Below are 13,639 nucleotides of genomic sequence, written 5' to 3'. Positions count from 1 at the left end.
ATCAGTCTTGGTACATTCCTTAGAAGAGAAGCATTGCCAGTCTTCTGCAAAGTACTATTTCTGGCATACTTGCTATCTATCCAGCTAGTTGAAGCACTGATTGCATCTGTATACCAGTTGTCTCTCATTTCTCCTATCAGCCACCTTGCTTCTTAGTTGTCAGAACTGTCCTGATGGGGTGTTCCATGCCTTCTGAATTCTTTGTTCTTCCCAGGGTGGACTTTATGAGGCTGTCAATGAAACCTACAAGATTCTCATTCCCATCCATGAAGCCAATCGTGACTTCAAGAAGTTGGCAGTTCTGCATGGCAAACTGCAGGATGCTTTTAGCAAGATAACTGGCCAGGTAAGAACATTCTGTAGCATGGTTCATTGCAGTATCTCATTTTAGGAGATGAATTAGGGTGATAATCAAAAAGGAGCATTAACTTCTGTCCTTGGATGTTTTCCCAGACATTATTGTGTTCCATTTTATATTGTCTATCAGAAAAAAATAAACACAGGGTAGGTTGGCACATCATTTAAGCTGTAGTTTGTTAATTGTCATAATGAAAGGCCAATGTAATCTTGAAATACGTTAATAGAAGTATTGCATGCAAACCTATAGGAAATAATTCCATTGCACTCTGCACTGGTAAGATTACAGTTGGGTTGTTAGATTCAGTTTTAAGCATTGTACTTTAAAAAGATCATGGAAAAGCTGGAGCAGGTTCAAAAAAGAGACTAAAAATGATGAGAGTTCTGGAAACAAACTCCTATGACCACCCTGTAAAAGAGCTGAATACATTCAGCTTGCAAAAGAGAAATCTTAAATGACCTACAGATACACAAAGAGTCTGCCATGTGCAAAAGTGGTGCCAGGTTTTCTGTTAAACCTGAGAGAGGGATAAGAATCAGCAGGTTGAAATGAAAACCTAGGTTGGATAGTTGGATTAATTTCTGATGGTAAGAGCTGTTAAGTGTAGCTTCTGCTTCCTTATACTGTAGCTTTTCAAGGATCTCTACTTGTTAGGGAGGGTTAGTGAATTCCTACTTGGAGCAGGGAATTGAGCTACATAACCAATACGATCCTTTCAGACACATACATCTTATGATTCTTTGGTCTATAAAACAAGCCAAAATGTTTAGACTCTATACAGTACATGAAATAGAAACCAAACAAGCCACTCCATAGTTTAGTTAGTGTGAGTTGAGGACCATATTGAATCCATTTGGATAACTTCATTAAAAGTTTTCACTGCTAAAGTTATGTGGCAGTAGTTTGGATATCAGGACTAAAAGAGTTCCTTGAAGGGAAAATGAGGCATATGGCTTTATTGTGATATCACTATTTCATATCATAGATTCCATAAAGAAAAATGGATGGACAGGGAAATAAACACTTGTTTATACACTCTCAATTTTTCATAAATATTCCATTTATTTCTACACATTTCATTGTATAAATATGGATGAGGGTAAAAAGTGCAATTAGGAATTGATGAGAACCATGCTAATTTCAGGTATCTTGTTCAGCCAATATGGTTTTCCCCTGGGGGAAATATTTCAGTGTCTCAAATTGGTAATTACAATGTTAATTGTATGGTCAGATCCTGCAATTGATTTTCCTTCGTTGTTGAGATCTTAGGGATAGATAGAATGAAGCTAGCTATAAAAAGCCAATTTCTAGCTGATCCATTACAAAGGGGAGGGGATTTTACATTGCAGAATTAACCGTCTTCCCAGCGCTAGTCCTAAAGAACAGGTATTATATATTCAGTTCAAACATACCTTTGGGACTCACCAGTGATCAATTAGAGACTAAAGGATGCTAGGTTCAAAAAAGTAACTACCTTTCTTGTACCTGTCTTTTATATTTCCCTGTCTCCTTTGTTTGGCAATCAGGCCTCTGGCTGGGAGGTAGGCTATAATGTGTCTTGCTTCTTCTTGTGTGTTTGTGTGAATGTGCATGCAGCTTTAGTCCTGTAGTCTGTGCATTTATCATTAAACTCTACTACAGCTCTTTTATTACAATTGGATAGCAAAATAATAGAATATGTACCTTGAGCAAACTTTCTCTCTCTCTTTGTGTGTGTGCATGTGTGTACCTAAAAATCACTAAATTACAGTTAAAAATGAAAACAGTGCAGGGAAACCTATCTGGATCTCATTTCCACACCAACATTGTTGTCTTCAGTGTCCCAACTACAAGTAATCCTTGGTTTACAGCTGTAATTGGAACTGAAAGTGTCATTGCTAAGTCACAGAGTTATAAAGCACAATGCCCCCTGACTGCTGCTTAGCGATGACAATTCTGACAGTTCTGGTTGTTGACATTAAGCAAAAATTTCTGTATTCTGCACACACCCTTTCTTATAATAGGGAGTGCTTCCTTTCCATTTTAAATGGAACATTTTATGACTTTGTTTGAATAACCTGCATTATTCCATGCTGTAGAGAACCTTCAGCCTGGACAATTCCCATTGCAGCTTCATCCCTTTTTTAAAGCTTATACTGATGAGCTCCTTGATCATCTTCCCACTGGTGGTGCTGCAGTGGGACATCAGTTTTGGGAGGGTATGAAGTGTGACTTATTTCTTAAGAATTGGGGGGAAAGGTGCGCATTCTTTCTGGGAAACTCCAACCATAATCAAAGCCACCAACAGCTGAGTAGCATGAATCAGCCACATACCTCTGTTCCAGCTTACCCTGCCTTGTTCTCTCTCCTCATCTTGCTTATTCTCTATCTTGCTATTGTCTTTGTTCTACTGCTTGAGGGATCTTGTCTTGTGTGGCTGAAACTTCACAAAACTGGCCACTCCCCACTTTGAATTGTGGCCATGCTCCTCCTGATCTCCCTTGCCCCATTCCCTCTGCTTCTCAAACAAAATAAAAGCTCTGGGATTCAAGCCTGCCTAGGAGCCATGCCTTTTGTCCTACAGCCTACCCAAATGTTTTAGGATTTTCCATGATAGCTCTAAGAAAAGCTTTGTATATATTCTTCAAAACTATTCTTTTCATAGCGATAATTCAATTCTTAAGTATCCCAGGCTTCTGAATTTATTTTGTGAAATATACTAGTCTAAAATTTTTAAAAAAGCTCAGGAATATTATAATGCATGAACAGTGGGGAACACTCTAAAATTAGTATTACTAATATCTGTGTCATTTCATCATTTTAATTTCAGAATCAAATTACAATCATCTAGCCAAGGAGGATTTGTGTGTGTGTGTGTGTGTTCCAATTTGCAAATTAAGGAAGTACTGCACTGGAAATGCTTCAAAAGATGCCCTTCTAGAAATGGTTGCTGACCTCAGTTTACAAAGAAGGAGTCCTTTCTTGAGAAAGAGTAGAGCAGGGGTGTCAAACTGCCGGCCCACAGGCCGGTTTCATCATACTGGAGCTGCGCCACCCCATTGCCGGCAATGGCGAAAAAGCTCCGATACATTGCACAACGTCATGTGACGTCGCGAGTTTGACATGTCTGGAATAGAGGTTTCAGAAACAGCCTCCAAGTTCTGCTTTGGCAAAGGAAATGGAACAGCTCAGTCATGAACCTAAGTTTATCTCAGTCTGCTAAGGGACAACTGAGTTCAGTGCTAATGCTTTAGTAGTATGCTTTATCCCTCCTTCCATTCAGTGCAGCATGGCAGGATAGTTCAGGTATGGAAATTCTCAAGATGAAGAATGCTGGAATTTAGGGTAAGAAGCTCTGAATGTTGCCTTAATTTGTTTGAGTTGAGCTTTTTGGCAGTATACATATCATGAGGCAAGCTAAATACCTCGAATCTTCTGCCATTGCATCAGGAATGTTTAACTATTTTTCAGACACTAGTTTTATAGTTGTTCTGTTTTTCTTTTTGTTCTGTTTTCTATCATTTCATCTCTTCCTTGGTGTTTTTATTTTTATTAAACATCCTTCATCAAAATTAATCAAGTTCTGGCTATTGCCAAATGTATTTTTGACCAGCTGTGATAAAATTGATGACAAATTTATAAGTGTCAAATAGCTATTGAAAAATGGGTGGAATATGAATTACATTACCACAAGGGAGTACTTGATCAAGTTCTGGGTTGTGCATAGAAAACGTTTACTGCAAAACCATGAAAGTTGTTTCCTCCTTATAATTATAGCACTGCATAAAAATAATGTATTCAATAGACAGTGAAAGTGCACAGAGATATCCGGATAGTAAATATAACAATAGCAACTTATGTTAGGATAAAAAAGGATCTCAGTACAGGTAATCCTCAATTTACAGCCACATTTGGGGCCATAATATTGATCACTAAGCAATGTGATTGTTAAGCAAATCATCATGTCAGCAGACCTGATTTTATGACCACTTCACCACAGTCATTCAGCGAATCATATAGTCATTAAATGAATCATGCAGTCAAGCAAATCTAACTTCCTCAATTGACTTTTCTTGTCAGAAGCTGGCTGGGAAGGTTGCAAATCATGATCATGCAACTGCAAGACACCATAACCATCATAAATGGGCATCAGTTTGCACTTATGCCTGAATTGCAATTATGAGATAACGGGGGTGGTGCAGCAGGCATAACTTTGAGGATGTGTCATAAGTCACTTTTTCCATTTGAACCATTGTCAAATGAATAGTTGTAAGTCAAGGACTATTTATAGTATCAGGCCCTTTATGAACAAATCACTGAGACAAGACCCCTGTCCTCAGTTCACTCATCCCCACTCTCTCCATCTGGAGAATTGGTTGAAGAATTACCATTCTCTTGCTAACTTCTCTCTTTGTTTTTACTTTCCTACTCAACTTCTCTGCTCTTGATGCGGCCTGGTCCTGATTTGGTGAGTTGTAAACTATTGTAAGCTAACACTTTGCAACAACAACAAAAATATTTAATTTTTAGAAATATTTAATTTTTTTAACAAACAAAACAAGTCAGAGACTGACACTATAGTGACTTGCAAAGTCTGTCATATGTTTCAGCTTATGCCCACAGAAGACCAAAATTAAATATGTATCAAATGTAAACTACTTGAATTATTAGAAGTAAAAGTAAAGGGTCTAGAGGCAACTATAGCCACTCTGAAATTCAGTGAACAAAGTGAGAAATCCCAACCTAAACAAGAAAACTACACCAAAATAAAACACAATACGGAGCAAACAGCTTCTAAAAAAAATGACCCCATATATAAATATCAGTAAGAAAATCGGTATACACAAATTGAACACAAACAGCTTCCATAAAAAATGACCCTATATACCTAATGGAAACATGTCACTCTTAGAAGAAAACAACAGCCAAGAGCAAAGCCCCTTCTATCTAACCTAGCCCTCTGGAATTGAACAATTACTTTCATAGCCTCCCCCTGGAAGAAAATAATAATAATAATAATAATAATAATAATAGTAATAGTAAAGTTGGAAGGGACCTTGGAGGTCATCTGGTCCAACCCCCTGCTCAGGCAGGAAACTCTACACCATTTTGGACAAATGGCTGTCCAGTCTCTTCTTAAAAACTTCCAGTGTTGGAGCATTTACAGACACACCTATAAAAGAGCAGTCAGCAATAGTTTCTAAAAAAAGAGGCACAACCTGTATGACAGGAAGAAAAGTATCCCAGACTTCCCTAAGGGAAAAAAAGGTGAATATTAATGATAGGAGATTCAATTCTTAGGGGAACAGAAACTATAATTTACAGACCGCGCAGTCAATGTAGGGAGGTATATTGTCTCCCTGGAGCAAAAATCAAAGATGTAACTGAGTACCTTACTAAAATAACCCCTTTCTTCTCCTACACATGGGGACTAATGATGCAACAATGAATCTGGAAACAATCACAAGAGATTACAAACAGGTAGGTAAGAAAATTGAAGAATTAGGAGCACAAGTGGTGTTTTCATCTATATTACCAGCAAAAGACCAACATCCAGTGAAGGAGCAAAGGATTTTGGAAATGAACCACTGACTTAAAAACTGGTGTCGTCAATAGAACTTTGGCTTCCTAGACCATTGTCTGCATTAGCTAGATGAAGGGCTACTGGTAAGGGATGGATTGCACCTCACAAGAACTGGAAAGAATATATTTGGAAAGTGATTGACTCATTTTATCAAAGGAGCTTTAAACTAAAATTGAAGGGGGAGGGGCCCCCAATCTTCATGACCTTTAGAACCTAATTCCAGCAAAAACCACTAGATAATTAATCACATAAGGAGGTAGGGAGTAAAGAGTAAAAAGAAAAAAAAGTGGGGGGGGGAAATGAAGTACAGAGTGATGGGAAAGATAGAAATCCCAGTTACAAAGTAGGAGACATAGGAAACATGCCCAAGACCCATAAAGGACTCAAATGCCTATACACTAACGCTCAAAATTTAGGGAGCAAACGTTAAACCTGAAGTACGGTATTAGTACATGAAAGCAGATATGATATAGTTGCCATTACTGAAACCTGATGGGATGAAACTCATGACTGGAATGTACTGATGAAAGGATACAAACTATTCAAAAGAAACAGACCTAACAAAAGAGGAGGTGGAGTTGCAATATATATAAAAACACTACATCTCTACAGAAATACACAAAACCAAGGATGAAAACCTCCTAGAATCCATATGAGTCAATATAAAAGAAAAAGGAATGACATTGCTAGAGACATATATTACAGGCCACCCCACCAAGTAGAAGAATAGATGAACTTTTTGCTTTTGTAGGAAACATACCACAGTACTAATGGAGACTTTAACTATCCTGATATCAATTGGGAGACAAACTCTGCAGCAAGGGGGAGATTGAACAGATTCCTAACCAACTTAGCTGACAACTTTGTCATTTAAAAGGTAGAGAAGTGATAGAGAGATTTGAAGTCACCGGAACCTTGGCAAGAGTGATCATGTCATATTAGAATTCAATATAATGCAAACATAAGAAACAGAATATAATCCAACCAGTGTCTTAAACTTTAAAAGAGCTGATTTTAACAAACTCAGAGCAAGACTAAGAAAAATTCCATGGATAAAATTCCTAAAGGGGAAAACAGCTCAAGCAGCATGGGAGACTCTGAAAAATATAATCATAAAAGCCGAGTTTAACACAATACCACTGAAAAAGAAAAGTAATAAATCCAAGAAGAAACCAGCATGGCTGCACAAAGATCTCTCTGATAAACTGAAAGACAAAAAGTATAAAAAATGGAAAGAAGGACACATATTTAAGGCAGAATATCAGCAAATAGCCCGAATCTGCAAGATGAAGTCAGGAAAGCAAAGGCTTAGAATGAACAAAGACTTGCAACAAAAGTCAAAGATATTTTTTTTAAAGTTTCTTTTATCATATAAGTAACAAGAAAAAAAGTCGAGGAAATTTCCAGTCCACTAAAGAGAGGAGATCGCAAAGAAGTAACAGGCAGTAGAGAGAAAGCAGAGCTGCTTAACTCATTCTTCACATCAGTCTTCATGCAAAAAGAAACTAGCCTAACCTATCAAAAACATAACTAAAACATCACCATTGGAGGCAGTCACATACCCCAATCTGTACAGGAAAGATAAAGCTATTATATATAAAGACATCTTGACAGAAGAAGGTTATTTAAAACAAAAACAAGAGCTAAGACAACAAGGAATAGACATGGAGTGGTGGTCTTATCTCCAGATACAAGCAAGATACATGAAGGATAAGCAAGAATGGGGAAATAACAGACAAAATACGGGGTTAGATAAAATACTGCTAGGCCTGGAGAAAAAACAAATAAAGAATATCCATAAACACCTGTTGGAATATAAGCTATATGAGGAGCAGGTTAAAGAAACAATGGTGACATGGGCAATAGATCTAGGATATAATACAAATATGGATCAATGGCAGCAAGTATGGGAGCGAAATATCAAAATCACAGTGGCAACATCATATAAAGAAAACCTGTATAAGATGGTTTACAGATGGCATCTTCCTCCGGCCAGATTAGCCAAAATGTATAACGGTTATTCATCTATGTGTTGGAAATGTAAAAAAGAAAAGAGCACCTTTTTTCATGTATGGTGGACATGTAGAGAAGCACAGGTGTACTGGCATAGTGTACTGGTGTATGGTCTTGGAATGGGCAATAGAAATGACTAGGCAAAACATTCAATACAAACCTGAGACATTACTATTAGGAATACTAGAGAAAAATGTAAATAAAGAGGACACATATTTAATTATCCACGTGGTTACAGCAGCAAGGATACTATTTGCTCAAAAGTGGAAAGCAATGGAAGTACTGAGTGGGGAAGAACTAATAAAGAAAATTATGTATTGCGCAGAATTAGATAGGATAACTAAAAGATTAAAAAAATCAGGAAGAAACAGAATTTTATCGAATATGGAATAAATTTTATAGATGGAGGGGGAAAAAATGGAGGTCACAGTAAAGAGATAAGTTGAGATAGAGACCAGAAATGTATAGTTGTATATAGATATATTATATATAATTAATGTACAATATGGACTGAGATGTCAGTCAAAGACGATTTACCATGTTCAATGTTTTTAATCCTTTTTTTTCTTTGTACTTAATAAAAAACTTTAAAAAACATAACTAAAAGACAGACTAGAAATAAAAATTAAAATAAGCAAGAAAATGATAAGAGAACACCTGTCTAATCTTGATGAATATAAATCACTGGGATCTGATGTCATAAAATATATGATATTCCAGAGTTATGAAGGAGCTAGCAGATGTTATCTCAGAACAAGTGTACCATATCTTTTAAAAAATCCTGCAGCACTGGGAAACTACTAGAGGATTGGAAAAGAGCTGATGTGGTTCCCATCTTCAAAAAAGGAAAAGAAAAAAACATCCAGGAAACTAGAGACCAATCAGCCTAACATCAATATTTGGGAAGATACTGGAAAAAATAATTTTTAAAAAACCAGATCTGTGAACAGATAGAAACAAAGTTATAACTAAAAGTCAGCATGGGTTTGTTAAAAATAGATCATGCCAAACCAATCTTACTACATTCTTTGACAAAGTGACTAAATTAGTAGACCAGCGAAATGCTGTGGACACAGACTTCAGCAAAGTATTCGACAAAGTAGATCACAACCTACTTGTTGGTAAACTAGAAAAATGTGGGATAGACACATCACCACCAGATGGATTTGTAACTGGTTGACAATATACTACGTCTACATGGAGAAAGTAAGCAATGGAGTAACACAAGGTTCCGTCTTAGGCCCAGTACTCTTCAATATTTTCATAAATAACTTAGATGAGGGAATAGAAGGTGAACTCATCAAATTTGTAGATGACACTAAACTGGCAGGAATAGCCAACACCCCAGAAGACAAGCTCAGGATCCAAAAAGATCTTGACAGACTTGAACAATGGGCCATATCCAACAAAATGAAATAATGTGGAGAAAAGCAAGATTTTACACTTAGGCAAGAAAAACCAAAGGTACAAGTATAGATTAGGCAAAAACTGGTTCAAAAACAATAACTGTGAGAGGGACGTTGGAGTCCTAGTGGATGATCACATAAACATGAGTCAACAGTGCGGCAACAGTCAGAAAAGTTAATACAATTCTTGGTTGTAGAAACAGAGACATAGAATCAAAATCACGTCAAGTATTAGTACCGCTTTATAAAACCTTAGTAAAACCACACCTGAAGTACTGCATCCAGTACTAGAGAAAAGAAGAAATAGGGGCAACAGGACAGCAGTATCCCAGTATTTGAGGAGCTGCCACAAAGAAGAGGGGCTCAACTTATTTTCCAAAGCACCAGAAGGCAAGACAAGAAACAATGGATGGAAACTAATCAAGGAGAGAAGCAACTTGGAATTAAGGAGAAATTTCCTAACAGTGAGGACAATTAACCAGTGGAACATCTTCCCCTCAGAAATTGTGGGTGCTCCATCACTGGAGATTTTAAAGAAAAGACTGGCAACCACCTGTCTGAAATGGTATAGGGTCTCCTGCTTGATCAGGGGGTTGGACCGGAAGACCTCCAAGGTCCCTTCAAGCACATTTCAGGGGGTGCAGGAAGAGATTGATCTTTATTGGCAAATGATGGTCCCTGAAAGTACCTTCAAAATCACAGGATTACCTGGATTGTTCTTTGTGGACACAGTGCAAACAGAAGCAGGCAAGAATATAAACCCACACTTAATTGTAAATGCATATGTTATTGTTAGCTGTCCAGAGTTCTTAAAATGAGTAGCTGAATAAATGTTTAAAATAAACATAAACTGGATTCAAGGAAAGAATTGCTGAGAGTGGAATAGGTAGCCAGATTAGTAAAACATGTTATAGTTAAGGTTAAAGTTTTCAGTCTAACCTTGCTGTTGTATTTCTCCCTCCATTCCTTTAGATTGCTTTAGAGAATGTTTGGAACGTATTTCCGAGTTGGTTTTTATGGCAACAAATTTGGAGACCTGGATGAACAAGAGTTTGTCTACAAAGAACCTTCTATCACTAAATTAGCTGAAATTTCTCATCGACTTGAGGTAACAGCTAAAATATCCTCAAAGGAGATATAGATGAAGCAATTTAATAACGAGTGAATATGTAAGGGAAAACAGAGATTGAACTGTGAATGGGAACACAGCACCAATTGTGTCTCTTTAGAGTGTTTGCATGCAGTCTTGCTCTTATGCCCTGGTAAGAACTTGCTGAAAAGAAAATTCCATTCTTGGCTTTCAGAAATCTGTGCAAGTAGTAGTAGTAGTAGTAATAATAATAATAATAATAATAATAATAATAATAATAATAATAATAATAATAATAATAGTAAAGTTGGAAGGGACCTTGGAGGTCATCTAGTCCAACCCCCTGCTCGGGCAGGAAACCCTACACCATTTCGGACAAATGGCTGTCCAGTCTCTTCTTAAAAAACTTCCAGTGTTGGAGCATTTACTGCTTCTGGAGGCAAGCTGTTCCACTGATTAATTGTTCTAACTGTCAGGAAGTTTCTCCTTAGTTCTAGGTTGCTTCTCTCCTTGATTAGTTTCCACCCGTTGATTCTTGTCCTGCCTTCAGGTGCTTTGGAGAATAGCTTAATTCCCTCTTCTTTATGGCAGCCCCTGAGATATTGGAACACTGCTATCATGTCCCCCCTTGTCCTTCTCTTCGTTAAACTAGACATACCCAATTCTAGCAACCGTTCCTTATATGTTTTAGCCCCCCAAATTTATGTTGCTAAGTGAGTTTTGTCCCTTTCTTGCTACAATTGTTCAGTGAATCCTTGCAATAATTAGTAACACGGTTACTAGTTGAATCCGGCTTCCCCATTGACTTTGCTTGTCAGACGGTCACAAAAGGTGATCACATGTCCCTGAGACACTGCATCCATCATAAATATGAACTGATTGGCAAGCTTCCAAATTTTGAGTATGTGACCATAGGGATGCTGCAATGGTCATAAGTGAAAAACAATCATTAGTCACTTTTTTCTGTGTCATAACAATGAATGGTCACTAAATGAATGGTTGTAAGTCAAGGACTAACTGTATACATTGTGCAGTGTGCGTATGCAGTGTGATCAGAGCTGTTGATCTCCATACATTCTTATCTAGGAAGCAGTATCAATATACTTGATGTTTTATTTATATTATAATATTAATATATTTAATTATTAGATTTCATCTGCCTTTATTACTTTGTAGATATTGTAACTCAAAGCAATGAACAGACATAATAGTCCTTCCTTCTCCTATGTTCCCCACAACAACAATCCTGCGAATTGGATTGGGGTGAGAGAAAGTGATTGGCCCAAAGTCATCCAGTTGGCTTTTATGCCTAAAGCAGGATTAGGACTCAGTCTCCTGGTCTGTAAGGCAGCACTTTAACCCCTACACTAAACCGGCTCTCACTTTGACATGAATATAATTATAAGCTCCCTATATAGAAGATAGCTGTTTTCCAGTACTTGAGGAGTTGCCACAGAGAAGAGGGGTTGATTCATTCTCCAAAGCACTAAGAGCAGGATAAGAAGCAATGGGTGGAAGATCTAAAACTAAGGACAAATTTCCTGACAGTGAGAATAATTAATCAGTGGAATAGCTTGTCTCTAGAAGCTTTCGGTGCTCCATCACTGAAGGGTTTCAAGAAGAGACTGGACAATGATTTGTCCGGAATGGTATAGAATCTCCAGGGGGTTGGACTAGAAGACCTCCAAGATCTCTTCCAACCCTATTATTCTCTGCTCTATGTTCTAAGAACTTTGTAGATAAAATTCTATTGATTTGTTACCTTTTTCCTTTCTAATATCATGACCACAATTTATCAGTATTTTGCTTTCGAATTTTAGTATTCCATTCATCTGTGAAAAGATGGTAAATTTGGGTGTGTTATATTGGCATAAACTTTTTCAATATTCATTTGTTCTTCACCTGTATTGGAGCATAGATTGGGACTCACCCTTATAATGAGAGACTTGCCTGGGCTCACATTCAGATTGTATAATTTGGGGGGTTGTGTCCAAACACTGATTTATGCACTCTTCTTTAAAAACTTCAATTCTTTTATTTTTTTCATGTTAATACTAGATGATTTGGTACCCCTCTGATGTGAAAAGTAACCATTTCAGTTCGTTTCAGTTGACTGAAGATCGCTAGTACCTACTATGTCAATCTTAGGTCTTGATATACCAGTGATTTACCTATCTTGGCAGCATCAGACTTTCATTTTGCCTCTATGTGCGTCAGTAGCCACTTGAATTTAATCCTCTGTCACTCTGCTACTCTTGTTTACACTGTGCCTTTTACCCAGTAGTGTGTTGGATACTCTCCAGGCGGACAGGCTCATTGTCTGCTATCATGTAGACATGGTTTTGGTTATGAATGTTTATTTTCTTTTTCTTGGCAAAATACTGGAATGGGTTGCCATTGCTGCCTCATGGCTGAGCCTGAACCTAGGTTTGCAGGATCTTGGGTGGCCTGGGTGGAAACATGCAGTTCTATCTTATAGGAATAAAGAAGACATATGAACTATGTACAATTTGCTAAATATATTGATGAGATCCCTATGTATTTCCCCTCCTTTTTTAAGTAATGGATTGGAGAGCGGGAGGCATTGTCTGTTGATGCTTAGAAAATGTACCCCATGCTGTGACAGGCAGCATAACAGATAGATAGATAGAGAGGGGGGGTCTCCTAGGCAGGGTCTTACATTTAGGGGGGGGGGAGCTGTCTAATTCTTCCTAGGGAGAATCTTCTGCATTTTTTTTCCTATATGCTCTTCCTCCCACAGGGTGCTCCAACTGAGATATAAGATAAGCTTATCGTGGATACTGGAGTGAGACATTGATATATCTAATTCATATTAACTTTTATATTGATATAATTATATAAAATATAATTAAAAACTACAAAAATACTTTGATTCTATTGAACACAATTTTAGGAAGAAAAAGTGGTTATTGGAAATGCTCAAAATCTCATATTAATTTTGTTCTACTTGCCATTTAACTTTTAGAAATGTTGAATTGTTCTTTTGAAATATGTACCAATAATATATACTTGAAAACTAAAAGGAATGCAATGGGAATGGGTATTATGACTCTTCTTCTTCTTCTTCTTCTTCTTCTTCTTCTTCTTCTTCTTCTTCTCCTTCTCCTTCTCCTTCTCCTCCTCCTCCTCCTCCTCCTCCTCCTCCTTCTTCTTCCTCCTCCTCCTCCTCCACTTCCACTTATTCTCCT

The 13,639-nt window shown here is 37.4% G+C and overlaps 1 protein-coding gene and 1 long non-coding RNA gene across 17 annotated transcripts in view; one reads left to right on the top strand and one right to left on the bottom strand.

Annotated features, from left to right (window-relative positions):
- LOC120305088 overlaps nt 1-13,639 on the bottom strand; it is a 139,816-nt gene that overhangs the window by 18,929 nt on the left and 107,248 nt on the right. The gene's annotated exons all lie outside the window — the stretch shown is intronic.
- The window catches only part of DOCK6 (dedicator of cytokinesis 6), a 184,981-nt gene that overhangs the window by 155,120 nt on the left and 16,222 nt on the right, over nt 1-13,639 (top strand). For 10 of the 15 annotated variants that reach the window (XM_039336457.1, XM_039336455.1, XM_039336454.1 and 7 more), the window contains 3 exons: nt 215-346; nt 1,885-1,899; nt 10,323-10,448. In XM_039336457.1, coding sequence (XP_039192391.1) covers nt 215-346; nt 1,885-1,899; nt 10,323-10,448 — 273 coding nt within the window. The remainder of the gene's footprint in view (nt 1-214; nt 347-1,884; nt 1,900-10,322; nt 10,449-13,639) is intronic. The other 5 variants (XM_039336463.1, XM_039336459.1, XM_039336456.1 and 2 more) reach the window with 1 other exon arrangement.

The sequence above is a fragment of the Crotalus tigris genome, unplaced genomic scaffold (genome assembly GCF_016545835.1).
Source record: "Crotalus tigris isolate CLP2741 ecotype Arizona unplaced genomic scaffold, ASM1654583v1 scf7180000017666.379230911805:20528666, whole genome shotgun sequence".
NCBI classification, from domain to species: domain Eukaryota; kingdom Metazoa; phylum Chordata; class Lepidosauria; order Squamata; family Viperidae; genus Crotalus; species Crotalus tigris.
Note: the sequence above shows the minus strand (reverse complement) of the source record. Positions and strands in the feature narration are given on the sequence as shown.